We start from the raw sequence: 18,612 nt of genomic DNA, 5'->3' as shown, positions 1-18,612 counted from the left end.
GGATCAAGGTTGTGAACATTGAAACGTTGTATAATGTCGCTAAATTTTATTCTAGAATTAATGACAAATATTATTAGACCATCTTTGTTCTGGTTGATTCTATGGCCATTATGTTTCTTTACATATAACTAGGAATTGTAGTGAAATTGCTGAGATCTAGATGCGCACGGAAAATGTGTGTTTCTAATTAAGAGGTCACTGAAATTTAAATGACAATGTGAATGTCTCTCTCAAATTCTTTATTGGAGCACCTGCTGAAATCCCAAGCTTTGAAATACTCATGTAATAAGTTGGACTTGAACCTTCACGAACTTAACCAACCTGAGGTTCTACGATGGAGGTGTTAGCGATAGCATTACTGTCATGTTTTATCCTCGGGAAAGGTACGTTATACTTGATAAGAATGCAGATATCTTGTGGATCCTTAAGAATGATATCAATTTTGCTTGCTGAAATAAAATTATAATTATTTTTCAAGTGAAAAATGACAGAAAAACTGAGAAACCTTGTGAAGGATCTACTTAAATCATCCAGCGGTAGGAAACCGATGCTGGTTTAAATAACAGTTACGCTGGTCATATTGGAAAAATCCCGCATGGTACTGTGACTTTGACTCGAGTGAAGGGGCTTTACCCTTGGTAAATTTTACATAAAAAGTGTAAATAAATTAACAATTTTTTCCTAAAAAAATTACGTACCAAAAAGGGGGGAAAAGTTACCTCCGAAGATAAAAAACGATGGATGAATAAGCAAGTGTAAGTCAGATTTATGTGTATCGGTAATAACATTATTTTGAGTGCAATTTGGTTTTAATAAGTACGAGTAAACTTTCAAAGACAACAAAAATTGCACGAGCCACAGCTTATTTTTTACTAATAATTTACATGAAAAAAGCATAACAGAGAATCAAGATAAGTCGTGACGATATTTTGGCAGCGCGCGCGCTATCTATAATTTGCCCTCGTGTTAAATAAAAAATGCACTCGTTTTCAGCCGATTAGAAGCGCATTATTTCTGCATGTATTTTATTATGATAGTAATACGACGTTACACTAAGCTGCTTTTGATTATTAATACTTCGATGGCTCAAAAAAGCGAGAACAATGGTCGTGGAAAACATCTACACGTTTGAATTTATCTTCAACATCCAAATTAGAAAAAAAAACCGTCGCTCTTAGCTAAAAAGTACTTGTAATTGGTCAATTCATCGGACTGCGTCCATCAAGAAATGAAGAAAGCGGTCCTGAACCAAAGAGAACGTGAAATATGGGTTACAGCTAATTCAGGGATAAATGACCGTGTAATTTACAATGTAGCTAATGAAATTGAATATGAATTTACTGGTTTTGTTGTGATATCCTACGATAAAATTTGGGTTCTTGCAAATGAGATCTTTACTAAACTTCTTAAACTTGCTTCTTAAAAATAAGGAGAGAGAAAGAAGAAGAAACCGCTATTATTTTTCCAAACCAACAAGAGGGAGTTTGGAAATAAACTGACGTGGAGAATAGAATATTTCCATGTATTAAATGGATTCTTCTGAAGGAAAAAAGTTAATTACAAGTGTTGTTGGATAAATTGAATATTAAATCCATAATTTGTTTTGCAGAGAGTTGCGTGATCAAAGAATTTTCAGCGGTTATTGAGGGGAGGGCTCTGCGAGGACATGTGGTCAAGACTCTGTATGTGCCAGGCGAAGAAACCTGTAAGATTCACTGCTTTTTGGATGAAGTCTGCCAATCAATTAACGTCAGCCCAAACGGTGCTAGTGGTAGGTGGAAATGTGAATTGAGCGACACAGACGAAAAACAAAATCCACAAAGTCTTATTGAGGACGAAGGCTTTAAATATTATGCATCGAAGGTGAAATATGAAATTTTTCCAATCTCCTTTAGTTCATAAATATGTCATTTGGCATCCATTTTTTGTTCCCCCATTGATAATGGTCTTCCGTCCTTGTTTTTACAGTCTATTGAATAATTATTATGCTGAATGCCGTCAGAAATTTTGAACAAAGCTTTGTTTTTAAAAATAACAGAATCCGTGCAGTCGATCTCCTTGTGCAGAAGGTTCAACCTGCAGACCAAATTTTTCTGCTGACAACAGCTTCCGATGTATTTGTCCACAGGGATTTACAGGAACGACATGCGACATAGGTATTATCAAATATGAATAAGACTGGAGAAGAAAAGTTGATTACAATCGTTGGGTATTTTCGTTTTGCTTCAACGTGGAGTTTTTTCAGTGTGATTTTGTGAGGAATGTTTCAGCTGAAACCCAATGAATTGACTTGTGCACAGTTATTAGAAGGTATAGCAGTAAAAGCTCATTTTCTTTTTGTTCAATTACGTCGGTCATCACAACGATAAGTTCGAGTTATTTCCTTTGGACTGACTTATACTAAAGGCTACGGTTCATGTTGTCTTTGAGCATTTAAGGATTTAAGGATATTTCATAGCCGCGTTCTAAAGAAGTGCTTGGGATAGAATGGAAATTATTTCAAATATAACGGAAGGTTTGGCTGGTCATCTTATGAAAAACAACATTAATATTTCTCTAAAATGTTACTTCCTAAGCTGCGGCAGCTTCTAAAGGTTATGATCCAGAGAATCCAGCCATTTCATGTGAAGATGTCCTATTAAACAGACCGTAAGTTTATTCAAATTATTTAATAGAATGTTTGAAAAACGAAAGAAGGGTCTGGAAAAACTGAAAGTAATTGTGCAAGACGACAATCAAAGCCATGTGAAGAGCAGAAAACTGTACATGCGATCATATTTATGATTTGTATCCAAGTTGAGTTAACCTTCATGTCATCCTTGAAATACAATGAAAAACATAGATATGTCTCATTTCAGTGAGTCTGGAAGTGGTGCTTACTATCTCAAAACGGAGCAGGGAGGGGTAGCTCACACCTATTGTCATATGGATGTTATTCCTGGCTGTGGGAGAGGAGGATGGACGCTAGTGATGAAGATTGATGGCAACGAGGTTGGTAGAAGAAATAGTTTCTCTTTATTTCCTTCCCATTTTATACCTTGTAACACATGATTGACGATGTTGTTATGATCATGTCGAAATATTTCGACAGTTTTCTATTACAAAGATAATCGTTTGTCCATCTTAAGTCGCCCACCGGTAAATTTCCCATCCTAGTGCTAAGTCCAACATTTTAAAAGTGTTCCCATTTCATCAAAGTTCCTCATGTTTTTCTTTTTTTTTAAATAAACAACAACAACAACAACAAAACAAATCAAGGTCAAAAATTGGCCTTAATCATCGAGTAATAAGGTGCATACATTATCTTGTGTTTCTTCCAAAGGATACTTTCTCGTACCATTCGAACTACTGGAGCAACAAAAACCTGTTTAGTGAAATTTCGGGCGCAACTGGATTTGACCACGAGGAAACAAAGATGCCGAGCTACTGGAGTAATAACTTCACTCAAATTTGCCTGGGAATGAGGGTCGGCGATGTAACAGAATGGCTAACTATCGACAGGCAAGCAAGCTCATTGCATTCATTAATTGCAGACAACAATCACAAACCGACAAGCCTTGGCCGAGATAAGTGGAAATCGCTTATAGATGAATCCTCTCTTCAGCTGGAATGCAACAAGGAAGGTTTCAATGTGAAGTCTCCGACTACAAGAAACCACTCGGCTCTTACTAGAATTGGGATTATTAGCAACAACGAAGAAGACTGCAATTCCTGCAACTCAAGGATTGGAATTGGCTCGGGTGGCACTAGAGGCGGAATGGATGGTAACAACTCATGTGGAAATGAGGCAGGCCCTTTCAAATCAGACAACGGAGCAAAGCACATTAAAGCTCACTGCTACATCCTTATTAAATAAATCAGCAGCTTTGTTTCTTTTCCATTGCTTCATGTATGAAACATCACTATTATATATAATTGTTGAGAGAAATTCTAAGATAAATCGCCGAAACAATACCTTGTATAAGACAACACCCTGCATTATGTAGATATATCCTCAATTATCTGTTTCTCCCTGAAACGATTCCCTCATCACTCGAAGATTGAAGAGGGTCGCACACAACAATAGTCCAAAGAAATGACCAGAACAAAGAGTTAAACTGCTAAAGAATATGACTTTTATCTCACTTTAGTTCCTTTAGGTGAGTATTGACATCCCCTCCAGTGTAACCAGTTGAATCTATGATTTGCAAAGTGAAATAACTGCCATGGAAATAAAGGTTTCATTATGTTCCTGGTTGTAGTTATTTTCAAAGTGCTCATCTTTGGACGTGTCTTTATCTTTTGTTTAGAAGTCGATACAATGCACTAAAAAATAATGACAAAAATACGAAATCTATATATATGTATATGTGTGTGTGTGTGGAAAGTCTGTGTTTCGGTTTTTCCGTATTACAGTGCTCGATAGATAGAAGCAGAGCTTGATATGTATTGAGTTAGGGAAAAAACAAAGAGACTACTCTTTCATTCCGACAAGTCTGTTTCGTGATTAACTCACTCAACAGGGAATTAAAAGGCATGTGTTTACTTCAATTAGAAGATTTTTTAAAATTTCAATGGGAATTAAACTTGTCGTTTCATGGTCGGTGTATCAGAGTCAAGTACTGCAAAGTTGAAAACGTAAATTAGCCACCGTAAAGGGTAAAAAAGCTGACGTTTCGAGCGTTAGCCCTTCGTCAATCGCTCTGACGAAGGGCTAACGCTCGAAACGTCAGCTTTTTTACCCTTTACGGTGGCTAATTTACGTTTTCAACCCAGTTGTTAACACTAAATTACCTGCTATACTCTCCCACCGACGCAGCACCACAGTTTCTTTAGAAACTTACCCCTTTACTGCAAAGTTGGCTTGTCAGCCTTCTTGCCTCGCAGAGAAGCTCGCGGTCAAGTCAAAGCGTCGGAAGCATTTTTGTTCATGAAGAAACCATATAAGAGTTTGGTAAAATTTTGCACAATTCTTAATAATCATTAATTGATAATGTGATTTTTTTTTAAAGTTTTATCTGTCTCCAATTGATTTCTTATTTGGTGTTGTGAATTTTAAATAGTTCCATGCGCAACAAAGGAGTTTAAAAAGTTAGTTGTAAACAAGACTCTCCTAAATCACGCGATCAGCACACCGAGAGCAAATACAGTAGAGATTTGTGAAATTCAATGTTTCATTGAAGTCACGTGTGAATCCTACAACTTTGGTCCAACCAAGGGTGGTGATAACTTGTGTGAGCTGAAATGACTCTGATGGTGTTAATTAGATATCCAGATCACTTGGTGACACGGCGAGACTTCTTCCACCGTGCAATAGAGGTATCATGGCGAGGGACTGTAGTGAAAAACATAACATGAAAATAGAGTTTTTTCATAGAAAATGATTTCCTAATTTTTGAGACAAGAAATGCTCGGTAAAAAATTATTGACAGCAATACAAATTGCATGTATAGGCTGCCTATGTCATTTTGCATTAAGAAAATTTCGCTAACGCTGTATTTCGTCGTTTCTTGCTTCATGTTTGCAATCTACGGCAAATGTAGTAGTTTATAGCGTTGGAATAGTACCTGGAAAAATGACTGATCTTAGTCAGGCGTTGTGTTACAATTTAACATCGAAGTTATGCAGAGTGTACATCAAGAATTTTTAGTGATTTTTGACGATATTGCTAATATTTTAAAGCTACCAGCGGTTGTGAATACATTGATATGGGGAAATTTTCGCCACTTAACTGGAAATGTTGACCGATTAATAGTAAACTTAGCCACTATTTTTAAAATGAAATATCTATTGGTATTCTAGGCATCCCATGAGAAGGCCTAGCAGTTGTCTTTTTATTTATTCTTAACTTTACTTTCTTTTCATCTTACGAAAGAATCCATGTGCTAAAACTCAGTGCCCTGTAAATTCTCTTTTCTATTCGGATTTTGAACACGACTCTTATCTCTGTGTATGTTCACCAGGATTTACTGGAGAGAGGTGTGAAACAGTTGAGTGCAATGCGCTGAGCACAACCAATGACAGAGTCCTATTTTCCTTTTATTCTTTGGTTTTTTAGAAAGAATGCTCTTCTTAACTTAAGTTTACAATTTGAAAATGAAAAAGGAACTCGTCTGGAATATTATAGGATTTGAAAAATATAATAAAAACACTCATTTCCTCAGGAAATCACTTCTAATCAAGAATGGGTTGGACAGAAACTATCAACCTTTCACGGAACCTAAGTTTCCTTGACTTAAAGGATCAGTGATGCTAAAGGAATGTTCTGACACTTTACAGATGTGAACTAGTGCACAGAAGGAATTTATGCCTGTCACGAGAACGCCTTATGCAACAACACTGAAGGGTCCTACAGCTGCTGGTGCAAGGATGGATATAAAGGCGATGGGTCTCTATGTGAAGGTGAATATTTAGTGTGTTTCTTACAATTAGAATATAAAGTGATGTTTAGTCTTATGATCTAGGTTTGTTACCTCTTACAAAATATTCAGCTCTATCGTTTATGAATGGAATACAGTGAGCCGAGTGATAAGCTTTCTTCCCCTTTATCTGTTTCTTTTGCTAAATCACCTTTACTTACATGACGCCATCACGAATAATAAAATAATATTGGTTGATAATAGTTTTTTTTTTGTTTTGTTTTGTTAGAGCGAAAAAGCTGCGCCGAGTTTTTTCAATGGCGTATATATCATCAATCCTGATTGCGGCAACCCAATCCAAGTGTTGTGTGACATGACAAAGGACGGTGGAGGTTGGACCGTTCTTCAGAGACTTTTGGACGGCTCTGTCGACTTTTATCTTGGATGGGAATCTTACAAAAATGGCTTTGAAAATTTCAGTGGCGAGTTCTGGCTTGGAAACGACAACCTTCATCGTTTAATAGCCGCTGATGACGTCATGCTGAGAGTTGACCTGAAAGACTTTGAAGGCAACGTCGCCTACGCTGAGTACACGACTTTTAAGATGGCAGATGAGGTTGCGAAATACCAGGTTTCGATTGGTGGATACAGTGGCACAGCTGGTGACTCTATGGCTGCAATGCCATAGCCATTACAGTAAGAAACCCTAAATTTCCAAGTTAAGATTGAATTTCCTGTTTGACGTTTTTATAGCTCGTGTTATGTTCGCGTCCAGATCCCGTGCGCCCAAATTAAAAACCCATTGCAACCTCCTTAAACTTATTTTAAAAATGCGATGAACCGAAAAACAAAGAAGAATTTCAGTGAGCCTCAAAGAAACTATGCTGATCAACTTGGAATGGCAGACAATACTTTTTGGCGATACTTTAAAGCTGATGTCTTGTAGCAGCGATCAAACCAGCCCTTTAAAATACTGATAGCTTTAGATTAAATAATGTATCGCTGAATGTGAAAAAAAATCCCATTCCTCAGTTGAATACACTTATCTCTTAGATCTTACTTTGTCGGTCTGTCTGTGTCTCCGATCTCTACTGTCTTTATGCAATTTATTCAAGTAATTTATATATGTAGACTAAGTTTCTCATTAACAGTAACCATCTTCCACATGTTTAAACATGATATAAACAAGCTTACATGAAATTCTACTTTATTTCAGTAAAATGCAGTTTTAGACGAAAGACTAAGACAATGATCATGGTTTACGCGTAAATCCTTAAAGCAATCACAACTTGACCAAAAGCTGCTTTACCTATGAAAGACCATGTTGCCACCTGCCAAGGCACTTTATCCGCCAATTCAAAGCCGGTATACCTATTGACCTCGTCTATCACCTTAAAGGTCGGAAGCGTAATCGATCTTCCCTATAAAGTCTTCCAGGTCAACTCTCAACATGGTGTCAAACAGCAAAAATTTGTCGTTCCCAAGCCAGATCTCGTAACTGAGATTTTAAAACCCGTATTTACAGCAGTTAGTAGTTTCTTGCTAATATCGCTTACGACGTCATGATAAGAGTTGACGTGAAAACTTTGATAGGGAACGCCAAGTACGCCGAGTATACGACTTTTAAGGTGAGGCTCATAAGTACCGGCTTTTGACTGGAGGGTAATATGGCGCGGTTAGTAACTCATTTCGCAGGGTTAAATGAAATATGTAAAATGAGGTACAATTAAATGGGTACTGAACCTATCAACACTTTGAAATACCCTAACACTTGCCTCTACTCGTGGGCGTGGCGAATTTGCTAATGAATGGGCTGAGCCTGCTGGAGTTAGCAATTCACAAATTGTCCGCAAATCGTAGAATAGGGGTCGTTGCTCCTCCCCTTATGCCCAATGTCGTTTTCGAATCGTGGTTGGAGCTCTTCAGGATCCCATCGTGCCTTAGCCTGCCCCTTCGACACCATTTAAGGAAACTTCAAAGCGGAGATCCCCGTCTCCGGCATCTTCACGTTCAAGCAGCAAGCCTTGAAGCACCCGAGGTGGTGCTTTCATATTTTGCCAGCCTTATTTATCGGCTTCTGTGCCTCTCAGTTTTTGTTCAGCCATAGTTGTTAGATGTTGGGAGAAGGGCCGGCCGTGATTCCTTTCTCCATTAAAAAATGTTTCATCGTGTTGTTCCTGGTTGTGTTTTAGTTAGTCTCTTACCTATGTTAGGGGAGGGGGATGGTCCTAGTCCTCCCACTTTTACCATTATAGGGTGGTTGAGGAGCTCTTGTCTGTGTGTGCTTGGGGTGGGGAGGGGGGGGGGGGAACATGGTATGGCTTTTCTGATCCCCTAAGTATGATCTTGTTTCTCTCCTCCCTTTAGCCCCGCTTCCTTCAGTTTCTGCAGTCAGTCCATTGAAGGTGGAGCATTTTGCCCGGGAGTTGAGGCATTATCCAAATCCTTAGCACGTGGAGTTTGTTTTGAATGGGCTTCGCTTTGGTGTTCCACTAGTATTCATTTATAATCTCTCAAGCCTCCCAAAGGAACAAAACATCAGCTTATGAGCACCCCTCAGTAGTTGATGAGTGTCCTTTGGGAGGGTTGCTGGCCCTTTTGCCTCGCCTCCTTTTCCTCTTCTTCAGGTTAGCAGTTTTGGGGTGATTTTGAATATGGGTCAACCGGGAAAGTGGCGTCTCATTGTGAATCTCTGCTCTCCCGGAGGGGCCAGCGTGAATGACGGTATTAACCCTGATGAATTTACACTGCATTACATGACAGTAGATCAAGTTTTTCGCATGGTATCACAGTTTGGTCAAGGAGCAGTGATGTCAAAATTCGACGTCGAAGCTGCCATCGAAACATTGCGTTTTCACCCTTCATACCACTTTCTTCAAAATTCGACGTCGAAGCTGCCATCGGAACATTGCGTTTCACCCCTCATACTGCTTTCACCTGAGTATGAAATGGTGCAGCAAGTTTTACGTTGATTTCGCCCTTCCATTCGTTCTCCTTTCAGCCCATTATATCTTTAATTGTGTTTAAGATGTTAGTGACATGGATATTAGTTAACAATTGTAAGGTCTCCAGTTTACTTTATTACTTAGACGATTTCATAACGGCTGCCCCCCCCCTCCCCCTACTCCCCTCAGTGTGCACAGAACCTTAGTACTGCGCTATTGGTTTGTGACCGTTTGGGCTTACTTCTTCACCTCGGCAAGTGCGTGGGGCCTACTTTAGTGCTAACTGTCCGGTGCATCGATTTAGATTCCCTTGCTCAGGTGGCACGTCTCTCTGAAGGAAAGCTGATTCTTTCGTGGCTGCCTCGGAACTGGTGCTTCAGGCGCACACTCGCATCTTTCATTGGAAATTTGCGTCATGCGGCTAAAGTGGTATGGCCAGGCAGAACATTCCTCCTACGTATGGTAGACCTCTTAAGTTGTTTTCGCAAGAAGGGTCATCCTATTTGGTTGAAAAAAGAATTCCACCTCGATCTGCAGTGGTGGGATCATCTCTTAGCTCAGTGGCATGACGTCAGTTTTTGGTTATACCCAGGACTGTCTCCTGTGGTTGACTTAGAAGTTGCATCTGATGCTGCTGGTTCCCTTGGTTTTGGGGCCTACTTCAAGGGCTTCTGATTCGCTAGCCTTTGGGCTGTTTCTCAACAGAAGCAATCCACTGCTTATAAGGAACTGTTTCCAGTGGTGGTGGCAGCACATGTGTGGGGGCTGCAGTGGTGCAAAAAGCATGTCTTGTTTCGCTCAGACAATAAGGCCGTGGTCCAAATACTGAATTCGAGGACCTCAAAGATTCCATCCCTTATGCAATTCTCCGCGGCACGCTGTAGCTTCTCCTTTTCAGGTCAACACATCTTAGCCGTCTTATATCAAATCGCTGATGCTCTTTCTCGTTTCCGTTGGCAGGAATTTCGACAGTTGGCCCCGGGTGCTCAGCCAACCCAACACCGGTTCTTCCCCAGCTTCTATCGGAATTGACCAGTTTTTCTCCAGAACAGCAGTGTCACGCCTTCCTTATGCATGGCCTAACCCCATTCACTCGCAAGAAGTATGCAACCGCTCAAAGAAAGTTCTTCCATTTTTTCCTTAAGCTAAGCCAGCTTCACCCCTCTGGGTCGCGTTGTCCCACTGATGAATGGACTCTGTGTCTGTTTGCAACTTTTCTAGCGAGATTCTTACACCATTCGACTATCAAGGTCTATTTGTCTGGTGTCCGCGCGCTTAAAATAGAGCAAGGGCTACAAGATCCTCTACAGAACTGTCCGCGTTTGTAACGGGTCGTTTGTGGGATAAAGCGATCTCAGGGTTCTTCGTCTTCTAATCGTCTGCGCATCAGATAGTCACATGCTTTTCATCTGGAAATCCCTGAACGTGCACCTCACGGATCATTGTGAGTTTTGGGCAGCGTGCACATTGGGGTACTTTGGTTTCCTCGGCGCTGGCGAGTTTACAGTGCCTAATCTGACCATTTTCTCTTCTTGTGCAGTAATTGTAGTGAATGGAGCCTCGTCAACGTCTTGTATGCGTGTAGCCATCAAGGCGTTCGAGACTGACCCTTCTGACCCTCATAAGGGGGCCAACCTGAATATTGGTTTGGGCAGCCATCCGCTCTGTGCGGTGTAGGCTATGATGGCTTATCTCTCCGTTCGGGGGTGCGCTCCAGGTCCTCTTTTCATGTTGCAAGATGGTCGTCCTCTATCCTGTGTGCTTCTCACAATTTGGCTTAGCCAGATCTTCTCCGCTGCTGGCAAGGTTTGGGTTGCCATGGATACCTCCTTGCTATACCTGAGGCTTTCAGGCTCCCGTCCAACTTTTAAGGCACCAATTGCTAAGGTCATCTATTGGTGATGAGCTTAACCTAACCTGTCTGCGCTTATTTCAAATTTAAGTAATGGGAAAATATCGGCTTTTGTTTTGAATGAAAGATAATCTTCTGATGGTTCAACAAAATGATTGGGATCACGCCGTGTTCCCTAAATTTACATAATGCAAAAGTTGTGTTAAGATAGCATGGGTTACCGTTTATGTTTTGCCGTTGGAAATTCAATTTTTCTGTTTTTTTTACACCATCTTCCTCTCTCTGTAAATAAAAGCCTCATTTTAAGTCAAGTTATCAAATCCAGAAAGTCGATCAGAGCACTCAGCTGACACTTGAATTTCTCTGAGAACACCTTCATGGTTCTAAAGTTGTAAGACAGACATTACTATGCATTCACACACTCAGACTGACAAAAAAATTTCAAATCCACTTGTATTTCTCTTATCAAGGTGGTTTGTCTTGTGCCATTTTCGGACATGACGATTTGGTCATCGCTGATCTTAGCTATATACGGGAAGCGTGTCAGATGTGAAACCATTAATGACCTAGCAAATAGTAGAGAGTTTGTGGCTCAGTGGTAGAGCATCGAAGCACGGAATCCGGTTCAAGGTTTTCAATTTTTCACGGAGGAATCAGAATTTTTGCTTTGTCGTTTGTCCGTGACGAGGAGAGAAAACTTTCAAATATTTTTTGTTTTTTGTATTTCAAAGTCCTGGTGTGGAGTATAGTTCACCAATGAGGCGAGGAGGTCGTTAATAATTAATAAGCATAAATGTGCTTGAAACCACAAAAGAGAATTTGTCATTATCCTAAACATTCTATAACGATTAATTAACCTGCCACTCATAGCATAGACAAAATTTGTTGGTAATGCATTACAATAGAGCCAGCCTTTTGGCAGAATAATCATTGAACCTGTAGGGCTCCAAAGGAAGGTTTCTTTCAGCTCCTTGCAGCTCATTCTAGATTACATGAATTGTTTTCAGCTATGTACCATGTTCCTTTTGGTGGCTTTGGAGAGGCTTTCATGGAGTGGCCTCGCAGATGTAGGTAGGAGGATTATGATTTTATTTTTCCGCCCAACTTGTTATTTTCATGGATCGAGTTAAGTCGACGATAATTTCCTATTTATTCAAAGAGCAGGTTTTAAACTTTTAGCTCCACTTAAATGATGGCAACTGTTTGCAAAAGATTTTCAATCTATTTTTAACAATCATACTGCTTTTGTCACCTATTATGACTCTAACATCTCAATCTAATCTCTGATGATAACGATTGCTTTTATTAAAAAATGACAAAAAGTTTCGAAAGCAAGGCCCTTCGTACAAATAAAAACTATCTTCATTTTCATTTCCCTTTCTAACCGTTTTTTGTCAAATTATGGTTGAATGAGTGAATTTTAAAGTCAGTGCACCAGCCTTTTTACATTCAGCTTTCCTTTCTCGCAGTGGAGCACGCCGTCAAGTCATTGCGAAACTTTTGTTTCATTTATAAAGAAACCATATACTAATATGGCCCATAAAGTCGGTACGCCAAATGTCCCTTACTGCAATGTGGACTTTTAATCGTTATTGTCTCGCTGTCAACTAAAATCGAAACGTTTCTATTTGTAGACTCCATACAAGAAACCAGAAATTGTTTGCGATTCTCAGAAATCAATAATTGATAGTGATTCGGTCTTGTGAATTTTAAATAGTTCCATGCATAACAAAGGAGTTTGAAGAGCCAGTTGCAAACAAGGCTCTCCTAAATCACGTGATCAGCACACCGAGAGCAAAGACAGCAAAGATTTGTGAAATACAATGTTTCATTGAAATCAAGTGTGAATCATACAACTTTGGTCCGAATGAGGAAGGTGACTACTTGTGTGAGCTAAGTGATTCTGATGATGTTAGAGATCCAGATGACTTGAGGGCACGGCAGGACTTCCTTTACCGCGCAACAAAGGTATCATGGGGAGGGAATGTGGTGAAAAGCATAACATGAAACTTGACAAATTGCTTTTTGATAAAGATGAATTTCTTGAATTTTGGCCAACGAAATGTTGGCTCAAAAGTCGCAAAGCTCGGAAAAACCTCTTCACAGCGATGGAAAATAGCATGTATTAGCTAACATTCTGATTTTACATCAAGAAAATTTCCCGAACGCTGTATTTTGTCGTTGCGTACTTGAAGCTGTGAAACCTTGTTAATGGTTAAATTAAACGAGACTTACCTGTAAGTTGAATTTTGATAGAGATTCTACCAAGTTATAAAGTGCTCAGCAAGTACACGCGCCAGCTCAGTCTTAGAAGGCTTGATGTGAGTGATTCAAGGCACCACCACACTAAGGCATTAATATATGTTACAGCTGTTGAGTTATCGCAAAGTATTTTGACATGCTTATTATTTAGCCTTTCACCAAATGCTTGCAAGACGATATGGACTGCTGTCAATTCTAACTCACTGATGTGCAATTGGCTTTCTGTACCAGACCACGAGCCTTGGGTGGTATCACCATCAAAGTACGCACCCCAACCCTTTTTCGACGCATCAGTTCTAATCTCAATGACAGGATTTCCATGTGATATTGGATTAAAAGCCTTGTCCACATTTTCAATCCACCAAGCAAGATATTCTTTTACGCTTGGGGACAGAGATATGAGAGCCTCATAGTTACCCTTAAGGCACTGCTCTTTGAGGGCTACGTTATTTTCTATTTCTAACTTCCTTTAATGAAGTTTCCCAAACTGTACCCCAGGTAAGCTAGAGACAAGTGTGCCAACTAACTGGGGCAGCTCATTGATAGTGATTTTATATTTATGTTGCCTTGCTGTAAAGTTAGCTTTCACTTTGGCTGTTTTGTCATCAGTGAGGGTAATTGTCATTAACACAGAGTCAAGGAAAAAACCTAAAAATGTAATTCGCTGCGCTGTCATGACAGATGATTTCTGCACGTTAATCACAAACCTCAAGCTTGAAAATAATGTTTGTGTATCAGAGATATTAAGCAGGCACTCGTTGGTATCTCTACCCTGGGGGGTAAGAATCATCTATGTACCCAAGTGACCTTTCTGTCTTAAGGAAGAGTACACTGGTTTCAACAGCTTCTTTATTTCTTCCTCTTTATAATCAAACTGAATTTTAGGCCTTGGCCTTAGTTGAGTTGGATTTTCAATCTCTTGGTGGCAGTTCTGTACCATGTTCAGTATATTTTGGTCTGCTGTGGTACTCATCCATGTTGAACAAAATGCCTCAGCCTACCAGCAAATTTATTTGTTGTTAGACTAACCTGTGTAAGGTTTGAGCTTAGCAGTTGTTCTTCTTCCCCTTCTGCTTCCTTCTGAGGTGGAGGGGTCTCTGGAAGTTTAAATTCTTTGACTGCTTGTCATCGGAATTGTGAAAAAGTTAAAAAAGCCTTTATACATGCCCAAGTGGAGCATGGGGCCGGCGCTTAAGTCCGGTTTCCTTAGCATGAAGCGCCTAGGAGTATTGCTACTCCCCCCTGGATGGGGTACTAGTCCATCGCAGGGTTACCCCAGCATATTTGCTGGTACCCATTTGTACACCTGGGTGAAGAGGAGCACTGTGAGAGTAAAGTGTCTTGCCTAAGAATACAACACAACGATCCCGGCCAGGGATCGAGCCCGGACCACTTGAGCCTGTTTGTGTCTGTGATGTCCTTAACAGCCTTCAGATCATCTCCAAACAATTCAGCTGTCACTGGATTTGATGGGCTGCAAAGATGTCTAGAATTTGTATTGAGTTGTGGTCTCATCAACTCTCTCCGTCGATAGCTTAACTCCTGGTTAGCATTTGCTAAGAGGAGCACCCCATCCATTAAGGCACTAACAGTATCTTCTTTCTAAATTTCTGAGTTGCCATCAGTTTGTTCACCTCTAAGACGACTATTATTATTATTTTAATCAGACTTTTCTAAACCTTTTGGAATTTTAAGTCAGTTGACCGAGCTGACTCATCTACTTTGCTCCAGACACCTTGATTGACCTTTCTCTCCGACAAGGAGGCGCAATTTTCGGGAGTTTCGTGTTGTTTCTTTAACTCCATTATTTTGTCTTCATCAGCTTTCTCCCTGATAATTTTATCCACAAGTGATGCAAGTTCCCCATTGATAGCGGGACCTACATGTTCGGTGAGCTGAAGGGTTTTGTTTGGATTAGTAATCAGGAGATTGCTGTTCTTTCCTTGTTCGTTCAGCCTCTTTTTCTTAGCTGGTGGCTCTTCTTCGACAAGTGATTCATCGTCGTTCTTGGACACACACGAATCATAATCATCGGTCGAGTCTTCGTCACCATTGCTGCCTGAAGGTGATGCAATCAAATTGTTCACGTCATTGAAACCCGCGTTCATTGAATCCTTCAGGCCTTCAAATGAACCCTTGAGGGCTTCAGCAATAACAGAACCAAGAGTTTAGGGAAACAGCAGAACTTCCTTCGTTCGCCGAGTCCTTGTGAGTGTTTGAGCAGTTGAAGGCCTTTTCCCGCCTTTTTGTGAGGCTGGTTTTCCAGCTGATTTACGCACCTTATCAATACTGGGATCCTCCTTAGAGGATTTTTCTCTACCCCTGACCTCTTTAGGAGGGGTCAAAGGTGGATTGTCGCCCATTTTCAGCAAATAATGCAGCGATTTGTCCCAAGATCAGAAACGTACTTGGACCAAGAAGGCGTGAGCTCGCACTGAGTTGGCGCATGCACTTGCTATCTCATGTGATCTTACAGCACGATAACGAGGTAAAAGACAGTGACTTACGGTCATATTAAAGCGCGTGGCGAGAGCCGACTGGGCAAGGTTAGACGCTGTGTAAATAAAATTGTGTATGTAAATTTAGTAGCTCTGAGAGAAATTGCTAAAAAAAGTTTAACCTGCCAAGGGTTGCGTGAACGATGATATTTGGAAAATTTTCGGCATTCAGATAGAGACTTAAAGTAATCAATACCTTTATTCATGTAAAGATCTCTTTGTCTTCTGAATATCTTACGAAAAATCAAAACAAGTTGGCTCTTTATGTTAAATTTACGCATTATTTTCTTTTGCATTTGATCAAAGAATCCATGTGGTACCGCTCAGTGTCCTCCAAACTCACGATGTTATTCAGATTTTCAACACGAAACCTATCTCTGCGTTTGTTCACCGGGATTTACTGGAGACAAGTGTGAATCAGGTGAATGAGTGTAATAAGTTTGGCTTTGCCGATCACATAATCCTGTTATCACTTCCTTCTTCGGTTTTCAAAGAGAGCTTTTTCGAAGAGCTTTATAGCATTTTTAAATTAATGAACACTCCTGATCAATCACGGGTTGGAGAAGGAATATATAATACCCAAAGAATTAACTTGTACACAGGTATAAGAAGGTTTAGCAGAAGAAGCTCATCTTTTTTTCCGTTTAATGCCATCGGTCATTACCAAGATAAGTTCGAGTTTTTGCCTTTGGACACACATATACTAAAGGCTACGGTGCATGTTTTCTTTAAGCATCTATGAATTTAAGGATATTCTATAACCGCGTTTCAGCGATGTGCCATCATTTAAGATATAAAGAAGAAATAAAACGAAAGGAAGTCCAGGAGGTCATCTTATGTACAAAAGTATTAATATTTCTATATCTAAAATATTGCTCCCTAAGCTGAGGCAGCTTCTAAAGGTTATGATCCAGAGAATCCAGCCATTTCATGTGAAGATGTCCTATTAAACAGACCGTGAGTTTATTCAAATTTTTTAATAGAGTAGTTAAAACAACGAATAAAGGGTTTGGAAAAACTGATAGTAATCGTGCAACACGACAATCAAGGCCATGCGAGAAGCAGAAAAGAACATTGTACATACGAGCATATTCATGATTTGTGTCCAAGTTGAGTTAGGCTCCATGTCATCCTTGGAATACAATGAAAAACATAAACATGTTTCATTTCAGTGAATCTAGAAGTGGTGCTTACTATCTCAAAACAGAGAAGGGAGGGGTAGCTCACACCTATTGTCATATGGATGTTATTCCTGGCTGTGGGGGAGGAGGATGGACGCTAGTGATGAAGATTGATGGCAACAAGGTTGGTAGAAGAAATAGTTTCTACATATTTTCCTTCCCATTTCATACGTTGTGAAATGATTGAAAATGTTGTTATGATCATCTTCTGGAACGAAAAATGACCTTTTTTGAGGTTGTAGCGAGATATTTCGACAATTTTCTGTTACATAGATAATTGTTTGTCCATCCTTCTTAAGTCACCTACCAGTAAGAGTGATCACTTTTCACCAAAGATCCTCTTGCTCTTTTTTAGAAATAAATAAAAAAAAAATTAAAATAAAAAACTGGCCATTATCTTGTGTTTCTTCCAAAGGATACTTTCTCGTACCATTCAAACTACTGGAGCAACAAAAACATGTTTGGTGAAATTTCGGGCACCATTGGATTTGACGATGAGGAAACAAAGATGCCGAGCTACTGGAGTAATAACTTCACTCAAATTTGCCTGGGAATGAGGGTCGGCGATGTAACAGAATGGCTAGTTATCAACACGCAAGCAAGCTCATTGCATTCATTGATCGCAAACAACAACTACAAACCGACAAGCCTTGGTCGAGATAAGTGGAAATCGCTTATAGATGAATCCTCTCTTCAGCTGGAATGCAACAAGGAAGGTTTCAATGTGAAGTCTCCGACTGCTAGAGACCACTCGGCTTTTACTAGAATTGGGATCATCAGCAACAACGAAGAACATTGCAATTCCTGCGACTCAAGGATTGGAATTGGCTCGGGTGGCACTAGTGGCGGAATGGATGGTACCAATTCATGTGGAAATGAGGCAGGCCCTTTCGTATCAGACAACGGAAAGCAGCACATTAAAGCCAACTGCTACATCCTTATTAAATAAATCCTACTTTTAGAACTACTTGCAAATGAATAAAATTTAAGAAACTATACTTAAGCGACTATAGTTTGTGATTAACTCACTCTTCAAGGATTATACATCCCCTGAGTAGTGAGTTAATCACGAAAGATTGTCAGGATGAAAGCGAAGTATCTTTGTTTTTTCCCTAAATCAATACATATGCATAAATAAATATATGTGTGTATGTATCTACACATAAGTTAAAGAATTAAAGAGGACGCATCGATTCTCTGTGAATCTGAATTTTGCGCCTAAGCGCTCGTCAGACAGAAATTATATATATATATATATATATATATATATATATATATATTTATATATACATATACATATATACACGTAATACATTAATTTGAATAAACTTACGGTCTGTTTTTTCTTTTTTTAGGAAATCCTTTCCTATCCTGTTTATAAGTATTTTGTTGCTTTACATTTCAGGGATCTAGCAAGCGAAAATATTCCCCATTGAGGTGAAGATGTCATTAAATATTAATCAGTATCAGTACGCTTTGCAATACAAGTGAGAATTCATCAGGAACCTAAAGATTTTTAAAATGTTTGTGTAACCG

The 18,612-nt window shown here is 39.6% G+C and overlaps 2 protein-coding genes and 2 pseudogenes across 3 annotated transcripts; all 4 read left to right on the top strand.

The window, feature by feature from the left end:
* The first annotated feature begins 295 nt into the window (after window positions 1-295).
* LOC131800136 (uncharacterized skeletal organic matrix protein 5-like) lies at window positions 296-4,145 on the top strand. Of its 2 annotated transcripts, none has more exons than XM_066158618.1 (6): window positions 296-383; window positions 1,610-1,771; window positions 2,039-2,156; window positions 2,577-2,649; window positions 2,859-2,991; window positions 3,323-4,145. In XM_066158618.1, exons 2-6 carry the CDS (start codon window positions 1,667-1,669, stop codon window positions 3,854-3,856), a joined length of 963 nt encoding a protein of 320 aa, XP_066014715.1. In that variant the 5' UTR covers window positions 296-383; window positions 1,610-1,666; the 3' UTR covers window positions 3,857-4,145. The 2 variants fall into 2 exon arrangements, with proteins under 2 accessions (XP_066014715.1, XP_066014714.1); XM_066158617.1 differs by having other exon boundaries at window positions 1,610-1,863.
* Window positions 4,146-5,223: 1,078 nt separating this feature from the next.
* LOC131800137 (uncharacterized) lies at window positions 5,224-18,025 on the top strand. Its single transcript, XM_066161341.1, has 5 exons — window positions 5,224-5,298; window positions 6,270-6,381; window positions 16,780-16,852; window positions 17,068-17,200; window positions 17,492-18,025. The coding sequence occupies exons 1-5, from the start codon at window positions 5,224-5,226 to the stop codon at window positions 18,023-18,025; spliced, it is 927 nt and encodes a 308-aa protein (XP_066017438.1).
* On the top strand, window positions 7,901-10,315 carry LOC136282668 (uncharacterized; annotated as a pseudogene).
* LOC136282422 (uncharacterized) lies at window positions 10,354-11,185 on the top strand (annotated as a pseudogene).
* Window positions 18,026-18,612: the final 587 nt, after the last annotated feature.

The sequence above is a fragment of the Pocillopora verrucosa genome, chromosome 1, assembly GCF_036669915.1.
Source record: "Pocillopora verrucosa isolate sample1 chromosome 1, ASM3666991v2, whole genome shotgun sequence".
NCBI lineage: Eukaryota > Metazoa > Cnidaria > Anthozoa > Scleractinia > Pocilloporidae > Pocillopora > Pocillopora verrucosa.
The sequence above is the reverse complement of the archived record's forward strand: the minus strand, read 5'-3'. Positions and strand labels throughout refer to the sequence as shown.